The sequence below is a fragment of the Mixophyes fleayi genome, chromosome 6, assembly GCF_038048845.1.
Source record: "Mixophyes fleayi isolate aMixFle1 chromosome 6, aMixFle1.hap1, whole genome shotgun sequence".
Classification (NCBI taxonomy): Eukaryota; Metazoa; Chordata; class Amphibia; order Anura; family Limnodynastidae; genus Mixophyes; species Mixophyes fleayi.
This window is the reverse complement of record NC_134407.1, coordinates 193,243,645-193,264,744: the sequence shown is the minus strand read 5'-3', so window position 1 is coordinate 193,264,744 and position 21,100 is coordinate 193,243,645. Positions and strand designations below refer to the sequence as shown.

The window sequence follows — 21,100 nt, the reverse complement described above, 5'->3', positions numbered from 1 at the left end:
ATAGCAAGCAAAGATACATCCACAGCTTTGCCTCACAAGCCTTTTTGTACATCTGGATCATAGTCTAAGTTAGCATGTTTGTATGCAAGCAAAACAACAATAATGTCCTGCAAGGTCCCTTGATTGGCATCAAATTATAATAGATATAGATAATGATATCATCTCTTAATACTTCTAATTTTATCACTGACATGGCCATTATATACATGGCCCATGGTCATACAACAGCGTGCATCCAAATATCTCTGTGCTTATTCTTACCCCTTGATACTCCTAGTCCAGATCTGGATCTACTACAGTCACATTATTTAAAGAATTAACATGCTCACTCTGTTTCTGGAATATTATGCCTCTACACTGGTGCTAGGAAGTTTATGAACCCTTTAGAGTTTTTGGAATTTCTGCATAAATGTAAATGTATATTTTTTGTTTGTCATATCTGTAAGACGATTGGCGCTATAGAATGTTATAAACAATGATGATGATGATGTTGGATGACCATTCCTGGGGAGAGTAACAATGGTATTGAATTTTCTCCATTTGTACACTCACTATCTGCCTGACAGTGGATTGGCGATGCCCAAAGTCTTTAAAAATTGTTATGTAACTTCTTTAAGCCTTTGGTAGTGAAGACTCAGGTTTCATATTTAAGTCTCCTGGACAAAACCATGTTACAATGCAAGGGGTGCAAATTAGTTTTCTGTTTTGCACATAAGTTAAATACTGTCTGTTTTTTCATGTAGCACACAAATATCAACTTTAAATTTCAGTGTACAAATAAGCTATCAAGTATTTTTGTGCTACATGAAAAAACAGTCAGTATTTAACTTATGTGCAAAACAGAATACTAATTTGCACCCCTTGCATTGTAACATGGTTTTGTCCAGGAGACTTAAATATGAAACTTCTTAATTTAAGATCCTTAATGAATCAGGCCCCTGATTGTCATCCCATTGATTGACACTTCCTCTTAACTGAACTGATAATCCTAGAGGTTCACATACTTTTTCCAGTAAAGTAATTTAATGTTAGATAATTTTGATCAATAAGTGAATGAGCTATTGATTTAAATGCTCAATAAATTCAATTTCTTTATCTATTTTTGTGCCTTAGATGAAGAGCTGAACACCTTAACTGGTCACATTTATGCAGAAATTCTGAAAATTCTAAAGGGTTTGCATAATTTCTACCACCACTGTATATGATCCCCACATTATCATGGCAAGATGTTTAGGAGTATTATTTTGTTTGGTTCCACATTTTCACAAGGACAGATTTTTGTTTTGTTCAGATCTGACAGTCCTTGCCCTACAGGAACATAGGGACATCATTTTCCCTTTCATTCTTGGAGGTGAATTGCAGCAGGAAAGAAGGAAAAATCACATACTCTGATATGAATTCTTTTTGCATGAGCTATGCGTAGTGAAAGCAGCATATAAGCATATTTATGTGTACAGAGCCTAGCAATCTGCATATTCACCGGGAAAAAAAGCTAAGGGGAGGGGGAGTGCGGCTTCTGTGTATAAGAGAGACATGGGGGGTGGTATTATTCATGAGAGGAGCAATGTGACATATTAGCATACACAGTACTAGAAGAGGGAGAAGCAAGGTTTGTGAGGTGAGAGGAAGGGATGGGGAGGACTGCTATTGACTATAAATCCATTGGCTGTCAGATAAACCAGAGTCTGTTTTGCAGATTACAGTGCAATTAAAGATACAGTACAGCCGGTCAAAAGTTGGAAATTGCCTACTATCAAACTGATTGAGAAGAGTGGAAGATTGCAAGCTCTGGTGAAAAAGAATCTAACAACTTGTATAAAATCAGACACCAGTAACGTCTGCACAGAAACCAGGGGATGGGATAGATAAACAGCGTACTGACAGCCACACTGCTGTAATGCAAATATATATGCCCAAAATAGTAGTATGCGATATTAGATCTGTTACTCACCTGATCTTTGTATTCACATGTTCCTGACAAAGATTTTGACCATTTGTGCTGAAACCATTAATTCTTTGCTAAAATAGAGAAGACAATGATCTGTTACTAAAACATAAATTACTGAAGATTAGTCTTGAAATATATTGTATTAATTAGTTAAAGTTTAGGGCAGTTTAGCATTGGCTAATCATGTATACAATTCATTGATTAAGCCCCAGTGAGCTATAGGTTTGCTCATCTGTTCCAAACTTTTTGGGAACTCACTGCACTCTGTGATCAGGGTGTAACGATGCATTAAGAAAAATAAAAATATGAATGTATATACATGTTTGGTTCTAACATATAAACTCATGGAGGACAGGCAGGGCAGGAGTTAATCTGATTAAATTCCCTTATCCACTTTAAAGGTCACAAATAGTCTCAGGAAGTCAGCTTAGAAAATGCATCTTGCAGACCAGAGTAACCAAATCTGTGACTTTCCATCTGATAACCAAATCTCCTTCCTGCCATTAATCTAGGATAGCTATATAAGGTTCTTGTAAAGACAGAAGGATATTGATATTTAAAGGTGGTAGTCTTTTCAAGTAGCAAGGTGGTGTGAGGAGTAAGCTTTGTTAGTATATGAATAGCTTCTTCTCAATGACATCACAGAAGGGGTCTTGGTTGGTTGTATGGAGGTGAGGAAACTACCATATATTGGGATACAGCTATATCTTTAACTAGTGTGATAGGTCCCATAGATTGTAAGCTTGCGAGTAGCTCTTACCTCTTACCTCTCTGTCTGTATGTATTGCCCAGTATTGTTTTATTAATGTTTGTTCCCAATTGTAAAGCGCTATGGAATTTGCTGGCGCTATATAAATAAATGATGATGATGATGATAGGTGAATGCAAGATTGAGTGCTGGAACCCTTCTAGTAACGTCCAAGTTGCAGGTGTGTAAGGGTTAAACATGGTGTTTTCAGTGCGTTCCTGACACACAACATCAATGCTTTTCAGGTATTATAAAGTAGTAAACTAAAGTGAAAGTATTGGTCATTTGAAAACTTGCCTCTCCAGCCTCATTAGTTTGAAGTTTGGCAAATTGCTTCTTTAATGCTCATGAAGGTATTAAATTGCTTACGCGCTGGGCTACCTTTACATTCAGTGTCATATTTGTTTTTTAAGACAGATATTGAAACTAGAAAAATGCAAAAAAAATGCTGCAATCATGACCAGTGGTCAAATAAAGAAGAAGAAGAAGAAGAAGACGACAGCTTTAGGTGTATTACTCCTAGTGAGTCATATATTCTGTATAAAAGTTAGATGAAGGAGTAGATCTAAAACAATAACCACATCAATATTGATTATATATATTAGAGATGTTCACTGACCCCTGTGTTTTGGTTTTGGTTTTGGATCTGGATTAACTTTGTGTTTTGGTTTTGGCAAAACCGCCTTCGCGTGTTTTGGTTTTGGATCCCTATTTTTTTCTAAAATCCCTATTTTTTTTTGCTAAAATCACATAATTTGGTTCCTTTTTTGTTCATATATTATGATTAACCTCAATAACATTCATTTCCAGACAATTTTTGTCAAGTGACAAGAACACTGCTACCCCTCCTGTTTCTGTGTGAGCAATGTCACTGGAGAATGGAGAGTGACAAGAACACTGCTGCCCCTCCTGTTTCTGTGTGAGCAATGTCACTGGAGAATGGAGAGTGACAAGAACACTGCTACCCCTGTTTCTGTGTGTGCAATGGCGCTGGATTTCCTTGGGAGGGAGGTACTTATGGAATCCAAAACCCGCGAGATCCAACAACACAACAATGACGTTTTACCTCGATTCAGATCCGACGACGTGAAAAAGTACCGAGCTGGCTCGCGAGCCTACTCGGATCCCCTAAGTTCGGGTGGGTTTGGATATATATATATATATATATATATATATATATATATATATATATATATACACATTGCTATATTTGATGAATGGGAATGCCATCATTTATATTTGGAGACGACTGATGTCACTTTTGTCACATGACTCATTGTGAGAGTGTAATGGATTGAATGTACTGTATACATTGCAGTGAAGGTAAATACACTTTGGACCCGAGGTTCACATCATACAGGATGTTTGATATCTGTATTTTAAGGAATTATATATAATTTTCAAATAAAAAAGAAATTAGAAGTTACCTCAGAATTTCAAGACCTGTATAAAAGTAGTTGACCTGTAGTCTTTTACATTTCCACAGAACTTAGTGGGTTCTAATATCTTTATAGTTTACTATATATCTTACTGTGGAGTTATAGTATTCACAATATGCATATGTGTCTAAACTAAAATTTTGTGAATATCAACACCCTATATTGTACTGTATATGAAAGGTACCAGAATACTATATTCATCTATTTTTAATTATTAACCCTATTTAAAAAAACAAAACAATACTATACGCTATTGGCACATGACCCCGATGTGGCTAAAGCTTGTCCCACAAAAAACACATATGTTCCAATTCAGAGGAGAAGAAAATAACAAACACTGGCAAACCCAAATATTGTTGTTATTATTATTATTATTATTATTATTATAAAAGTCACTTTTATGGTTTTCACATCTGTATTATTGTAGTTTTAAATATGACATTTAGAGCTCTGAGATTTTCTCACACAGTGGTTATGCCAGATCTGTTTACTAGTGGCCACAGCTAACAGGATTAGTAGACTGTGCCTAATTCCCCCTTTGCTGGGGGGCAGTAACCAAGGTGAGTAATCTGCTCAACTTCAGTTCAGGGGCAGGTCACAGTTTTTCCACAAACTCCCATGCCTGCCACCCACAGGCTTGGTATTAACTCCTTCACTGCTAGAAGGATCTGCAGTACGTTGGCACCATCAAGGTTGCCTATCAATATACTGCATTTTGTACATACATGGAGACTCATTGTTCTACCAGAACAGTATATTATAACCACTTTATTTAATTTTATTGTGTTGGATTAGAACAAAGCTGTCTAAAGATTTGTCACTTATTTTCCATCAATTTACTGGTAGGCGACATTATTTGCTGAAACATTTTAATATTTAAGACAACTTTCTTCAAAACTAAAATACATAACAGCAACTGGAGACATGGAAGTCTCAGAAGCAGTTAACAAGCCAGTCATTCAAAATAATTATTAATTCTATGTTATGGGCTTCATTGATCAATTTGGTGGATAAATGTCAATGTTTCAGAAGAACGCACGATTTGCTGTATTAGATATCCAACTGGATGGTGAGTCATATGCTTTACCTAGAATTTACTTGCTTCCTATAGTTGCCTCCATCTCCGATCCAATGTCTTGACTCCTGGATAGTACTATGCCGATGTGTGCTCTGGCTGCGTCAGCTTCACCTAATATACCTATGTTATAGGCAGCAAGTTAGGGATGCCTTCTAGTTGACCACAGGTGCGACAATCTGCAAGCTGGTATTACGCTCACCTCACCTCTGCCACGGCTGTGCTATACTGGGGAAAGCATTGTCCCTGAATTCCCTCAAATCCACCTGTCTGAGTTCTCCCCACACACTATTCTCATAACATAGACAAATGGAAAACAAGTATAAAAGGGGAGTATTTCCATTGGCATCTGTATTCTCAATTATCACACAGATCCTGTTTTTCGTGTCTGTGAGGAAACCAATGCAAACAAACAAAGAACATAAAAACTCCACACAAAAATAAGAAAAAATGGCCTTTTGCTGGTGTTTACACCAGCATTTTCAATAGGCCTCTCTTTATATAACACTACATGCTTTCCTACGCCAATGGTGGTCTTATTATTAGGAGAAGGCTGCATATATATGAACTATAAAACAAGTCTACAAGTTGCGTTTAGTTGCTTGTTAATGCAACATTATTATTCATGATGCCTACAATCCTCCTTGTCTTCCATCACCACTGCTGCTGTAAGGAAGATGAAGAGGGCAATTGGAGATGAGGGGCTTTAAAGGTGACTCCACTTTAGAGAATTCGATTGTCTAAACAGATTAGTTTATTCTAGCTAATCTTGGATACCATAAGTTCTGTTCTGTATATTGCTTATAGTTGCATCTACAGAGCAGATCTGTTGTCCTATTGTCTGGACAAAAATTCCCTGAAGCAGAAGCCTGCTGCCACCACTAGGCTCCTTCATTGGCGCCTGGAACCGCTTCCTTCTGGATAAATTTTGCTGCTAGTGTACCTCCTTGCTGGGCACCTGGGCTGGTACACCTGACCTCTTGCCTTCAGATCAGGCCTTGGCCTATCACACTGGCCAGAGCTGCAGGGTAGTGGGCAGAGCATTGGTATTAGAATGCTGGGTCCCAACCTCAGAACAGCCGGTTAACAGATTAGATTGGTGTAATCTGTGGTCACAGGAATTTACAGCAAGTAAGTAGGCGTCAAAGCAGGGTCTTGAAGCAATGATGTGTTATTAACTCAAGCCACCCTAATATGGACAGTTACACTAGTTTGTGGTACTAGTGTTCTTAGAAGGTACAGATGGAATAATGATACATTACATTAGGTCAAACAGTCCTCCTTTTATACAGATTTACACACATACCCTGGCAGGAGTTAATCCAGCCTCCTGTCCCTTTAACCAATCCGGTCTGCCTCATGCAGCCTGAAAAAATAAATCAACATTTAACAATTTTTTATTACTTAAAAATGTTTTGGCAGGGGCGATCCATTCAGTATCACCCCTATACTGCTACTGGGGCCCCCATCACAAAGTGAAACAATTGCAACATCATCATGACCATCACCAGCCACAGTAAATATATGTTGGGTTAGAGATTGGGTCTCATGTAGAGTTGGACATACATATGCATCTTTATGCAAATTTGATTGGATCTGAAACTTGAGACTCTTTACGACTGAGAAGTGGAACGAGAGAGAGAAGGGGAAGATGAGAGCGGGCCGAGTGCAGTAAGAAAGTGTTCACATAATTGCGACCGAGGTAGACCTGTATGCAGACGCATGCACACCAGTCAGGGGGCATATCTGGCTAATACAACAAGACACAATGATGATGATGACGACAGATAGCACTAACCAGCTGCTTCTGAATGAGAATTCACCTCTCCGCTTAATAGTTAATTAGTGTGGCTGTTATATGAAGTCGTGGCTGTCTACTCACATGACTTATTTGATATTTCCATTTGAACTGCGACAGTAAACTTGCACATTTTCTACTAACACGGTCAAGACACGTCTCTATGCTATACTCGTTGCTCCTGACATAAACCTATCACATATGCCAGTGTCGTATAGCTGGAGGCATCCGAATTATATTCCCATAAATGCACTTTTTTTTTTGTGATAACTAATAAGGAGGGGATGAGACTAAATCACATTGGGCCTGACTCATTAAGGAGAGCAAAGCATACAAAAGGAGTACCTTTGCACCTGGGCAAAACCATGTTGCATTGGAGGGGGAGGTAAATTTAAAATGTGGGGACAGATGTATAGTTGGGGTAGGGCATGTCCTAGATCAACTTTATATTTAAGTGTAAAAATAAAAGCTATCAAGTATTTGTGTGCTAGATGAAAAAAAAGACAGTATTTAACTTATGTGCAAAATAATAAACTAGTTTGCACCACTTGCATTTTAACATGGTTTGTCCCGGAGAACATTTACTCCTTTTTGTTTTACTTACTCTCCTCAATGACTCAGGCCCATAGTTGCCAATTCCGCTTATAACAAGCGGAATTGGACTTGTTTTTTCCCAAGTTGCATTTTTTTTTGTGCTAGTTGCGGGTTTTTGGGCTTTGCAAATACATGTAATGGGCTCTGGTCTCCAGAATACCTCTTACAATTTCCTGACGGTTTCTACAGGAAACACTACCCCTTTCCAACGTTGCAGCCAAACTGGCCAATCAGTGCACAGCCATATGCCCCCGCCCCCCTCTGAAAGGGAAAGGTCCAGCCAATCTCAAAAAGCGGGCGACATAACACAAGACTAAGACAAGTAAATCATCCGTCTAGCGCAGGAGCTGTGTGCACTGTGCCAACTGTCCCTGGAAAGATGCCTCCTCCAGGCAGAGCCGTAGCTAGGCAGGTGCGGGCGGTGCCATCGCCCAGGGCGAAAGCCCAAGGGGGCGCAGCAGCCGTCCGCTACCTTCCTTCAGCCTCTTACTTTCAGCCTAAACCAGCTACCTACCTTCAGCCTTTTATTTTTGTGCAGGAAGTTCGGCAAACTTGCGTTCCAAATGCCAAACTTCCTGTTGGTGGAACGCATACTAAAAGTATTTCACTATTTGGCTCTAAGAGACTATTTACAAAAACAAGTTAGGAAATATGATTTCTAAGGGATGTCAATGCCTCTACGTGTTCCAACGTGTTCACCTCTCTGCGGCGTCGGCACCTGCTCTGCCCGCACTGAATGTCGGGTGTGACGTCAGTGAGGAGCGGCACAGAGAGGAGTCGGCGACAAGAAGGGATGAAAAGAGAAGAAAGAAGCCGATAGAAAAGGTAAGTGAAGGAACGGAGCAAGGGGCAGCAAAGGAAGGCAGCATGGCAGAGTGTTTTGAGGGGCAAAGGAAGCTGCATCGCAGTGTTTTGAGGGGCAAAGGAAGCTGCATCGCAGTGTTTTGAGGGGCAAAGGAAGCTGCATCGCAGTATTTTGAGGGGCAAAGGAAGGCTACATGGCAGAATGTGATGAAGAGAGCCATTACTATGGCATAATATGAACTGGGGGCATTACTCTGGCATAATATCAACTGGGGCCATTACTGTGCCATAATATGAATATAATATTAAATAACAGATTTTTGTCAGGTAAGATATTCTTTAATATTTTTTCTTTAACATTTTACAACTCTTTCTTATAACAATCTAGTTATCTTAATCTTGTGTATCTCTTTTACTGTTCTTATTTGAGTATTAAGTGCATGTAATATTACAATACCTATCGGTAAATATTTTTGCATACTTTAAATGGTCATTAGGGCAGAGAACCGGTTGTTAATTTATTTGAATCCCACCACTATATATATATATATATATATATATATATATATATCATGCATTTGCAAATGTTTGTAACAGAATTCTTTCAGTAAAGTGCTAGCCACACCCCCACATTAGGTTGACCACACCCACTTGGCAAATGTCACTCCCAGTTAGATGGGGGGTGCTGTCTCGCCCAGGGCACTACAATGTCTAATTATGGCACTACACCCAGGTGTTTATGTCCGGGCTCCAGTGCGCCTCACACTGCTCTATACTCTGCTCTATTTGTCCTATGCTGTCATTTCCATACTGCTGGGGTTATCACTGTAACAGAGAGTGAGATCTCCGCAGAGGGCGCAAGCGCTCCCTACCCAGCTCTCTGATTACAGGTGCACCTGCGGCATCTCCCGCTGACTCTCACTCCCTGCACTCATACTGCTTTATGTCTGCATTTAGAGCTGTGCACATTGTTGTGTCTCGTATATGTGTACGTGTCTCGTGTGTGTGTGTGTGTGTGTGTGTGTGTGTGTGTATATGGGACCTCCTTGTTTGTGAAGCAGGTGCTATTTAATAGTTTCCGGTTGGATCCCAGTTTAGAAGCCTAATTGCTGTGTGATGTCTTCTGCTCAGTGATAGGCGTTAGCTCTGGGTCTTAGTTTAGGAGTGTCAGGTACGGGTAATGCCAGTCTAGGTGTATCAGTCCTGGGTAATAGCTCCTGGTCGTGCCCCAGCCTAAGCACCTAGTAATATTTACCCCAGTGCCTATAGATGGAAATTGTGGTTAAATTGACCAGTGTCGTCTGATGTTTTCATGTCTGCATCATAACTTGTTTCATTTGTGGATTTTTTTTTCTGGGAAATTAAAGTTATTATTTTTACTATTGCATATATATTTGTTCTTCCTTATAATTCTGTTGATAGAATTTCAGGTTGCCTTTTTATTGGTAAATATGTGTCTTATGTAGTAGATATGTGTACCTAAGTGCTATGTGCTTGTGTTCATGCACTTATAGTATACCCATACCTGATTAGTATGTATGTCAAGGTGTAATACAAACTGCACAAGTGTCATGAGTTTGCATACGAAGTGATGTATGTGTGTATGTATGTATGTATGTATATGTGTGTGTGTGTGTGTGTGTGTGTGTGTGTGTGTATATATATATATATATATATATATATATATATACTCATTTGAGTGGTACAGTTGTAATACATAGATTACTGGATATAGGTTCATTGTTTGTATCCCACAAGCAGAGTCCTATTTGAACCTGGCTTCTTGGTTTATTTAAATGGCAAAGACACAGTTGAAGTATTTATTTAATAATGAACAATACACTTTGCTGTTTTCGCTACAATAACACCCCTGTCCTTTGTGAGTTTGGGCATTTTGGGACTTTTTAGGATTGGTTTGGGCTTGTTGTTCACTTAGAGGTTGCTTGTTTTTCATTTAAGAGTTGGCAACCCTGCTCAGGCCCATTGTGTTACACTTTCCTTGATTGTCAGTACTGCTATGTGTTTTAGCTGCTGACTTACAGTATTTCTAAAAACAAGCCCCATTTCTGTTAACCGTAAAGCATACTGTATTTCTACCAGTTTACGTTCAGGAGCACAACAATTATTATGTCGTTAGTTCCAGCCATTCGATGCTCGGTCCAAATAGATAAAGCTGGAAGAACAGGCTGATTCCGCGCTCATCTTCCTCCTGCATGTACCAACATGTCCAACAATGATCATGCGTGTTCTGAAGGTGTGCAGTACTGTTTTCCCAGCCATGGCAGACAGTTAGACATGGGAATGGCTGAGAACACTCTCGTTTCATCACAGCTGGAAAGCTCTATCGTGTTCACAGCAAGGAAACTGCTTCCTTCTCAATCTTATGTGGTATTCAAAAAACCAGTGTGATACACCGCTCAAATTTTGCTTCCCAATGTGTAAATTCTGCCCGCCTGGTATGAAGCATGAACTGGGTGCCTTTCTGTATTTACAGCCTACATGTAAGTGCAGCCCAGCTGTGCTTCGTACCTCCCCATTATACGCACTGGTGGCAGATCAGGTGGGGGAGGGGGGAGCAGCTGAAAAGGTCACATTAATAATAGAGGCTGGATGCTGCCTACGGATATGTATTTTTTATGAAACTTTCATTCCCACCAATCTATTTTGCATAGATAATCAACTCCTCCGTAAATGATATATTCAATATGCCTAACATCGCAAATAGAGGTAGGATAGAGTCATATATTTGGTTTCCTCTGTGCTTGCCTGTCTGTGTAGATTGTGAGCTCTCAGGAGCATAGAGCCTGTCATCCAGTCTACTTGATATATAACCTGCTTGTCCTGCACTCTATGATCAGGATTTCTTTGTCTGTAATGAACTATATTTTACTGCTAGGGCTCTTTTTATTAAAAGACAAATGTGTTCATGTTTCGTACATACAAATCGGTCTTTTTAAAGGATAACTCCACCAAAAACTGAAAATTCAGTCTTGGGAGGAGCTCAATTAATTAAGCAATAATACGGAAAGATTACTGAACTTTTACAAATATAGAAGTATTCAGTTTTATCGTTTTACTTAATGCACCCCACATCAAACTAAAAATTCATGAAGTAATCCTTTAATACAGTTACTTCAGAACATATCTTGAACAAAACAAAGTATGCAGTGTTAACACTTTAAAATGTAACATTATGCAGCTTTTCATTAGAGATGTTCACTGACACACGTATTCTGGTTTTGGTTTTGGATCTGGATTAACTTCGTGTTTTGGTTTTGACAAAACCACCCTTGCGTGTTTTGATTTTGGCTTTGGATCCCTATTTTTTGCTCTCCCCTATATTATTAACCTCAATAACACTAATTTCAAGTCAATTTTGACCACCTCACAGGTCACAATATTATTTTCATACACTTTCAAACAAAGATTGCAGCAGTTCTTGCCAGTGATAAGAAGAAAGCCATTGTCATGCCTGGGCATAAGACCAAAAAATCCACCTCTTATGTGTGGAATTATTTTTACACAAATCCTGACAACAGTTCTCTAGCCATTTGTAGCATTGAAAGCCACAGTAAGTAGAGGTAGGGACCTTAACCATCTAGGAACCTCGTCCATGTTACGCCATTTGAGGCAAGTTCATGGAAAGCTTTTGTGAAAATCAGAAACTTATGCTAAAAAATAACAACAAGCTACCTCCCTTCTCTCATCTAGATCCCAGCACCTGCAATCTACACCCCCCAACACCTTCATCATCAATATCCTCACAAGTAATCGGAGTTAGTCCTGCATCCAAGTTTCTAAGGTGGGATGACTCCTCCCCTATCCAGGACCCCTCAGAAGAATCCTTGAGCGTTAGCCCCACTGCTGCTGCTCCTGCTGCTGTGGGTTGATCTTCAACCCAGAAGCAGACCAAGAAGAATACTACTAGTAGTTTACAACAATTGACTGTTAAACAATCCTTTGTAAGAGGAAGCAAGTATGAAAGCGGATCACAGACGCCATGGTGACTATGTTAGTATTAGATCTGCATTCAATATCCACTATTAATGCAGCTGGTTTTAGACAGTTACTTGAGGTCTTCTGTCCCTGTTACCAAATTCCATCACGACACTATTTTACTAAAAAAGCTATTCCTCACCTCTACCAGAAGGTTTGTAAAAATTTAATTATTGGGCTACAAAATGCCATTCTACCCACTGTACACTTAGCCACAAAATTGTGGACAAGCAGAACTGGGCAAACTAAAAATTATAGGACTGTGACAGCCCACTGGGTTGGTGATTCGCCTTCACCAGCACGGACAGCAGCAGCATGTACCCAAGAACATCACATTTTTCAGAGGCAGAGTACTCTGTGTATCATCTGCTTCACTAAGAGGCATATTATTATTATTATTATTATTATTATTATTATTATCGTAGATTTATAAGGCACCACAGTGCTCCACAGCGCCATACAGCAGGGAAGACAAGGACATACATAAAACAAGACATACGTAAAACAAAAATAGACAAGGTAGACGAAATGAATGGAGACATGAAAACAAAGGGTATGGAGGAACCTACTCATTAGAGAGCTTACATTCTAAAGGGAAGAGGGCAAAGCTGAAACAAGAGGAGCGACTGTGGCTCAGAGTGGAGATTGGAATAGTTGTGAGGGTGCATTAGTGTGAATAGTGTTATTGAGGATAAGGTCACCTCTAAAAATAGATGGGTTTTCAAAGAGCATCTAAAGATTTGAAGACTTTGGGAATGTCTGATTAAGCGTGGTAGGGATTTCAATAAGTGGGGAGCAGCACAGGAGAAGTATTGAAGGTGGGAGTGAGAGGTGGTTATCAGAGACAAGACAAGGCGCAGGTAAGAGGTAATACCGCTGACAATTTGTTTAAAAAACTAAGGGACGTCATTGCAACATGGCTTATCCTGGGAGTCTCCTGAGGATATGTGATTTCTGATAACGCCACCAATATTGTTAGAGCATTACAGCGGGGGGGATTCCATCACATTCCCTGTTTTGCTCACACAATCAACTTGGTGGGACAGAACTTTTTTAAAAATGACAATGACATGCAGGAGATGCTGTCTGTGTCCCAAAATATTTAGGGTCATTTTCGGGATTCTGCAACAGCATGTAGGAGAATACAGCAACTGCAAGAAGAATAGAATTTAGGGGGAATGTACTTTAGCACAGTGGAGAATACTTTCCGTATTGTGCAACGTGCTGAAACCACTCAAAGTAGTCATCTGTAAAGAGAGTGCAGACACTGTTAGCTTGAGTCAAGTGATTCCTCTAATTAGACTTTTTGAAAAGCAGCAAGAGAAATTGAAGGAGGAAATGAAACAAAGCAATTCCACTAATTATGTTGGACTTGTAGATTAAGTACTTTATTCGCGTCACCAGGATCCAAGAGTTATCAACATCTTGAAATCGGATCATTGTATTTTGGCAACTGTGCTTGATCCTAGGTTTAAGAGCTATGTCTTCTCTTTCTTTCCAACTGACCCAGATCTCAAGTGGTACATGACACCATGACGTCTCCTCCTTCAGTTTCTCTGGAAATTGCTGCTAGGAAAAAACTTAGCTTTCCCAAGACACCCAGTGGTGATGCAGGTGAGTCTGCACAACATTTTGACATTAGGTGTGGTGTAAAAGAATTGCCAAAAAATCGTGACAACTCTTCCGTAAAATGAACTACACAGACTTCTGCGATGGTGGATTCCAGCGGGGATGCATTAGTATTGTTTGAGGATGATGTACACACTGATGAGGGTGAATATGATGACAGTGTAGACTGCAGGTGCTGAGATCTAGCTGAGAGAAGGGAGCTATCTGATGCTGATATGCTTGGTAATATTTTGGGTAGAATGGCATGTTGGCAATTTTATATTTTTCTACACTAAACTTTCACCTTTATTAGAGAGATGTTTTTGTCTTTAAAAAGGTATAAGCTTTTTATTTACATTTTTGTTTCCCTGAAATAAAACCACAATGCGCTTGAACATAGGCTTTAGCACAGGATGTAGAGGGATTAGTATCATCATGACTGAGACTGGAGAGTGACAAGAACAATGCCACCCCTCCTGTTTCTCTATGAGCTACGGCACAGTAGAATGTCACTGGAGACTTTTAAGAACACTGACAGCCCTATTGTTACAATTTCTGTTTCAGCACTGAACCCTGCCACCTCTCCTGTTTCTGGGTGAGCTATGGTACAGTAAAATGTAACTGCAGATTTAGACCAAGACTGCCAGCCCTATTATTTGTATTTCATCAATGACAATTAGCAATGGAGCAATGGAGTTCTCCTGAATGTCACTGGAGACTTTGAAGAACACTGCTAGCCCTCCTCTTTCTTTTCTACCTATGACGCTGCCCAACTGCACTAGAGAATGCCAAGAACTGTGCTACCCCTTCTGTGTCCCTCTGTGAAATTGCTCTGGATCGCCGTGGAGGGTGGTACTTATAGAATCCAAAACTCGTGAGATCAGACGACGGAACAATGACGTTTTGCCTCGTTTTCAATTCCGAGGGTGCACAACAGTAGGCTCGGTACTCGGATCTGCTAAGTTCAGGTGTGTTCGGTTCTTTTCATACATAAAACAAAGCTTTGGTATGTAACAACTAAAAAAACAGTAAGTGCCGTATAATCAGAGTGTACCTAGACCCGTATTCAGCAAGAGACGTTTTATCAAATCTGCTCTCCATAGTCTGTGTTTTTCTCCATTGTTTTTAAGCATCTGTACCTATCCTTTTTCTTCCCCTTTGTTGCTGTTAAACTAATACCAAGTGATTGCGAGAAGTTAGGGGTTTAGTCCAGAATGCAAGAACGGTAAAACAGGCAGAAATCACATTTATGTATAGAAATTAATAGGAGGATCAGGATACTTGCAGGAGCTCGGTATCTCAGTGATATCCATGGTAGAATTATACTCTTTATAAGTCAGGTCTCCTAAAGGGTAACATCTGATTTTTCCTTTTCCTAAAGCTTATTTGATAGGATAATGTTATAAAAAAAAAAGTCACAAGGTAATGGTTTGATCATATAACTTGGTCAGTGGTGTAGAGGTCTCAGGAGGAAAACAAGTTCCAGTGTGTTGCCTTTTATGGGTCAAATATGTTACATATAGTTTGAAACTCAAACCATTCATACTATGGAGAAGACCTTGCCCAAGATATAAAAGTTTATCACCAAGCCAGACACTAAAGTCTACAATTATTAACTTCCTGGGGTTGAATAAGACCAGTACAATAACAATGTATACTATTTTCATCATCATCATCATTTATTTATATAGCGCCACTAATTCCGCAGCGCTGTACAGAGAACTCACTCACATCAGTCCTTGCCCCATTGGAGCTTACAGTCTAAATTCCCTAACACACACACACACACACATAGTCAAATACACAGGCTAGGGTCAATTTGATAACAGCCAATTAACCTACTCGTATGTTTTTGGATTTTGGGAGGAAACCAGAGCGTCCATATACATATATATATATATATATATATATATATATATATATATATATATATATATATATATACACACATACATAGATTGATCAGCCACAGCAATAAAATCACATGGCAAATATTGTGTAGGTCCCCTTTCGTGCCAAAACAACTCTGACCCATTGAGGTATGGACTCCACAAGACCTCAGAAGGTGTCCTATGGTATCTGGCACCAAGACGTTAGCAGCGGATCCTTGTACTCCTGTAAGTTGCGAGGTGGGGCCTCCTTGGCTCGGGGTGTTATTTATCCAGCACGTCCCACAAATGCTCGATCAGATTGATATCTGGTGAATTTGGAGGCCAAGTCAACACTTTGAACTCTTTGGCAGGATGCATTATTCTGCTGTAAGACACCTTTGCCATAACGGAATTCTGTTGCCATCAATGTGTATACTTAGTCTGCAACAATGTTTAGGTAGGTGATACGTGTCAAAGTAACATCTATATGAATAACAGGACCCATGGTTTCCCGGCAGAACATTGCCTTGAGCATTACACTGCCTCCATCGGCTTGCCATCTTCCCATAGTGCATCCTGGTGCCATCTCTTCCCCAGGTAAACGGCGAACAAACACCCAGCCAACCACATTATGTAAAAGAAATCAGACCAGTCCAACTTCTTCCATTGCTCCATGGTCCAGTTCCATTTCCCATTGTAGCTATTTAAGATGGACAGGGGTTAGCATGGGCACTCTGACTGGTTTACAGCTACTCAGCCCCTTATGCTGCAAACTGCAATGCACTGTGTGTTGTGACACCTCTCTATCATAGCCAGCATTAACTTTTTTAGCAATTCGTGCTACAGTAGCTCTTCTGTGGGATTGGACCAAACCTACTAGCCTTCGCTCCCCACACACATCAGTGATCCTTGTGCGCCCATGACTCTGTCGCGGGTTCACCGGTTGTCCTTCCTTGGAGCACTTTGGTAGGTACTAACCACTGCATACTGGGAACACCTCATTAAGCCTGCTGTTTTGGAGTTGCTCTGACCCAATCATCTAGCAATCACAATTTGGCCCTTGTCAAAGTCGCTCAGATCCTTACACTTGGCCATTTTTCATGCTTCCATCACATCAACTTCAAGAACTGACCATTCACTTGTTGCCTGATATATCCCACCCCTTGATAAGTGCTATTGTAAAGAGATAATCAATGTTATTTGCTTCACTTCTCAGTGGTTATAATGTTGTGGCTGATCAGAGTATATATGGCCTTCTCTTTGTCAATTGTACATAGTGGGGCTGAGCAATTTTACGCAAAATACGGCACGTATTAGCATTTACGTTCCTTAATAAATCAGGCCCACTGTGTCTGCTGCAATCCAGTGTGAAATAAGCAGGTTAAAAATATGCTCTCTCAGGGCTACATAAATGGGAAGTGAAGACCCATTGTCATATTAAACCGTCAGACAGCTGCAGAGCACAGGGCAATGTGGAGTAATGCAGGAACAGCATCTGTTTTTTGGCTGATAAGCGAATTTGCTGTTGGGACTTATTCCAGGCCTGCTGTAATCAGAGAACTTTTTATGAGGATTTAAACATTTCCGTTGGCTTTTATTTATGACATTAAAATCTACAAGGTGCCTAGGCTTGTGGGAGAGTCAGGTGCCACTGAACAACTGAGATAAAGTTAATGGTTTTAGGAGGCATTGAGGGACTTTTTTGTTGAGTGACTCTTCATCTCCTCCTGCTATAGATTGCTCCCTCTGCTGGGATGCACCGGTGACATTTCCTACTTTGTTAACTGAAATGGATTACATACAAATATGTATTTTGGCTATGGAAAAGCAAAACAATTGTTCTAGTAGGTCTGATTTTTTTTCTTCTATCTAAATAAAACTGTAGACCTTTACTTGAAATTTACTCTAGTTCAAAAAGTTTCAGGGAAATTTATTTTTCATTACAGATCCACTAATGTTGCAATGTACATTCATTTTGGCATTGTAAACTCAAGCCTAAAAGGAATAGTCCTATAGGTCTTGTGTGCATAATGATATCATGCAGCAGTTATCTTAAATCTTTATGTCCTATTTGTCCATTAACTCCAACACTAATTCTACTATGAAGATGCATACAAATATAAAAAGCAAACCAATAAATCGCCAATTCTGCTTAAATTGACCACTCAACCACGCAAATTTGTGATGTGGCCATTGACACCCAGTAGCTGCAGAGAGCCAGGTTTACTGAAAATGTGGTGACCAGGGTCGTAATGAGGCCCTGGCTGGTGCAGTCGGTTAGGGGGCAGTCCTCCTGCCATTGCGCCCTGGGCAGCTGTACCATTCGTGTTTCGACCAGTACAACTGCCCAGGGAGCAAGGCCAGGAGGGGGCCCACGCTGCCCTCTATTTGCGGCTAGACATTGTTGCACTTTCTGGTGGAAGTGAATATGCAGCGTTGTTGCTCCACTCTGTCTCTGTCACGATCTGCATCCTGCAGCTCCTGTCTGCCAGGAACTATGTTGGACCTTTGTATATATGTGTAATTATATATATATATATATATCTATCTATATCTCCTGCCTGTAGTACCACTGTTCCACCAAAGGGGGCACTGTGGTACTTAGAGTGCTCTCTTACCTGCCAGAGCTGCCTCGTTACTCCAGGTTGCTTAACACCTGCCTCCGGCCTGTAAAAGCCTGCTTGTCCCAGCAGCCTTTGCCAGATCATCTATTGCCTTTACCTGTGTTGCTGGTCCTGTGTCCTATTCTGATTGATCTCCTGTTATTGACCTCTGCTCGTCCCTCTGTTTTTGCACCTCTTCCTGTGCCCCCTGACTCAGCTTGTCTGTGACTCTATACCTGCTTGCAGCTATCCAGAATTTCAGCTTTATCCTGCTGCAGAGTATTATCACCAGTACCTGCTTTCAGCTCTTCAGTGTTTCTGCATTATCCTGCTGTAGAGTATTACCACCAATACCTGCTTTCAGCTCTCCAGTGTTACAGAGGACTAACCTGTTACAGATTGTAACCACTACTTTGTGGTTAAGTCCTGCAGATCATGACATCCTGTGTCCGTTCCCTTCAGTGCCTTCCTCCGCAGACCATCGCACCTTGTGTGTCATCTCCACTACTTTGTGGTAAAGTCCTGCTGATCATCGCATTCTTCATCTGTTGTTTACCGAGTTCTTTTTCTATTTCTGCCATACCCTAACATCCTGAAACCTGTGTAACTGGTGTTAAAAACCACTTTGTTCACTATGCTTTCTCTGTGGTCTTATATTGGGAATCCTAACAGTCTCCCCACTCCTGTGATAGCCTTCCCTCTGCTCCCTCTGTATGTGGCAGCCTCTTAGTTTCAACCCTCCATCTCTGTGTGACTGCTTCTTCTTCTGTGACTCCCCTTTGTATGGCAGCCAGTCTCACCCCCTCCCTCTCCTCTGCGAGTGAAAGTCTTTCTCCCCTTTCCTCCAGTCAGCATGTGACAGCTCCCACTGTCCACCAATCAGCATCTGATAGCTTCCCCCTTCATCCAATCAGCATGTGACAGCCCTCCCTCTGCCGCCAGAGACTGTGACAGCTCTACCTGCTTCCCCAGAACTTGTGACAGCCCTGTCTCCCAACCCCAAAGCCTGTGACACACACCCTGTATTAATTTAGCACTTTGATGATTTGGAGGATATTAATTGAATGTGGGGTTAAAGTGTCCTTGTTATTCATTTATTGTTGGGGCTGTATGGGGGAAATTGACCTATTTATAACATGTGAATTCTATTAATTTCATTTTAGGGCTCATTGGGGGAAGGGTGGCCTATTGTTTACTCACTTCTTTGCTTTACAGGAGGTGAATAGTAATAATTTATTTTCCAAATAGGGCCCCAAAATTCTAGGATCCGAACAAGCAGAAACAAGGCTTAAGATGCCACCAGCAGCACCAGGTAGTCAAAGCTACAAGAACAGGTAGGAGAGTGCAGCACTGGATTGGTCTAGCGCTTATTAAGGGATAGGTGCTGCCGCAGAGAGCCCGCATCTACTCACACCAAAATATGGGGGGGGCGCAAATGTTCTCTTTTGCCCAGGGCACTAAAATGTCTAGCTAAGGTTTCGCTGGTGGCTTTCCTCTTGCAACAAAGATCCCTGTGAACACACCTGGTATCTAAAGAAACATCCCCGGATTATCTGTGGGAATATTTTGTCCACCTGCCTTGGACGCTGTTCCATAACAATGTCACAATCGGCCATCAGCCAGCTCTATAAATAAAATGCATTTTACATAAACAATAATGATTTAAAGATGGGGTTGCTTTATTTGAAAAGCACACACAGCCGAACCAAGTAGGAATACAATAAGACTTCACATGAATACACAGAGGACAAGTGTCATTCACTATATTTAATTTTCTATGCTATCTATCCTGTGTATTTGACTTGGCTGCCTTTAAAATCCTGTCATCCAAGAATCAGTCTCTTAATATTATTACAACACAAAACTCCAGGTGAGCTTGAGTTTCACTTTTATTACAAGACATTCGATTTAAAAATAATTCTAGAATGGTTTCACTACAAATTATGGAATCAATTTAATAAATTTCAGTCTCACTGTCTGCCTCCCTGGAACTATCAGATAGATTTTGGGGGCATTCTTTAACAGTGGAGCAGGCAGGTGGTAAAATGATGGTAAATGTACTCTATAGAGTGACCTTCCATGGTCATATAGTACTACTTTTCTTCTCTGTAACCTTCTAGACCCATCTAGGTAACCCCTTGATAGGCAATTCTGCTTTCACCATAATGTGACACAATGTTGGTATTTTCTAACAGTTGAGAAAGCAGAATGTGAGGAATAATTTGTGGTAAAATAGTGTAAAATATACTCTATATCTGTACTTTAGAAAATGCCCAACTAAGTCCATCTTAAGCAGGCCCTTTATAAGAAGGCCCTTTATTTAGCTAGACGCCCTCTTAAGTCTGTTGCTAGACATGGCCAAATATGTATTCCTACATAGCGAAGTAAATAATTATTTCCCATGATACATGCTGTCTCTCTCCGAATTATATTTTACGTAACTGCTACCTATATTCTTAAGTCCTCAAGTGCCTCCAAAGAACAGGAGACAGACTACAAAATCATCTCTAGGGGGATCTCACCATGCGTCTCCTCCACCAAATTATCTTCTTTGTTCTATATCACTATCAGAGACAAAGGAGAGAAGATACATGATCCATATACAGTGATCATACT

At 40.4% G+C, this 21,100-nt stretch overlaps 1 protein-coding gene across 3 annotated transcripts in view; it reads right to left on the bottom strand.

The window, feature by feature from the left end:
* Positions 1–21,100, bottom strand: part of TNRC6C (trinucleotide repeat containing adaptor 6C) — a 240,152-nt gene that overhangs the window by 163,330 nt on the left and 55,722 nt on the right. For all 3 annotated transcript variants that reach the window (XM_075177739.1, XM_075177738.1, XM_075177741.1), the window contains exon 3: positions 1,952–2,019. In XM_075177739.1, the coding sequence (XP_075033840.1) occupies positions 1,952–2,019 (68 nt within the window). The remainder of the gene's footprint in view (positions 1–1,951; positions 2,020–21,100) is intronic.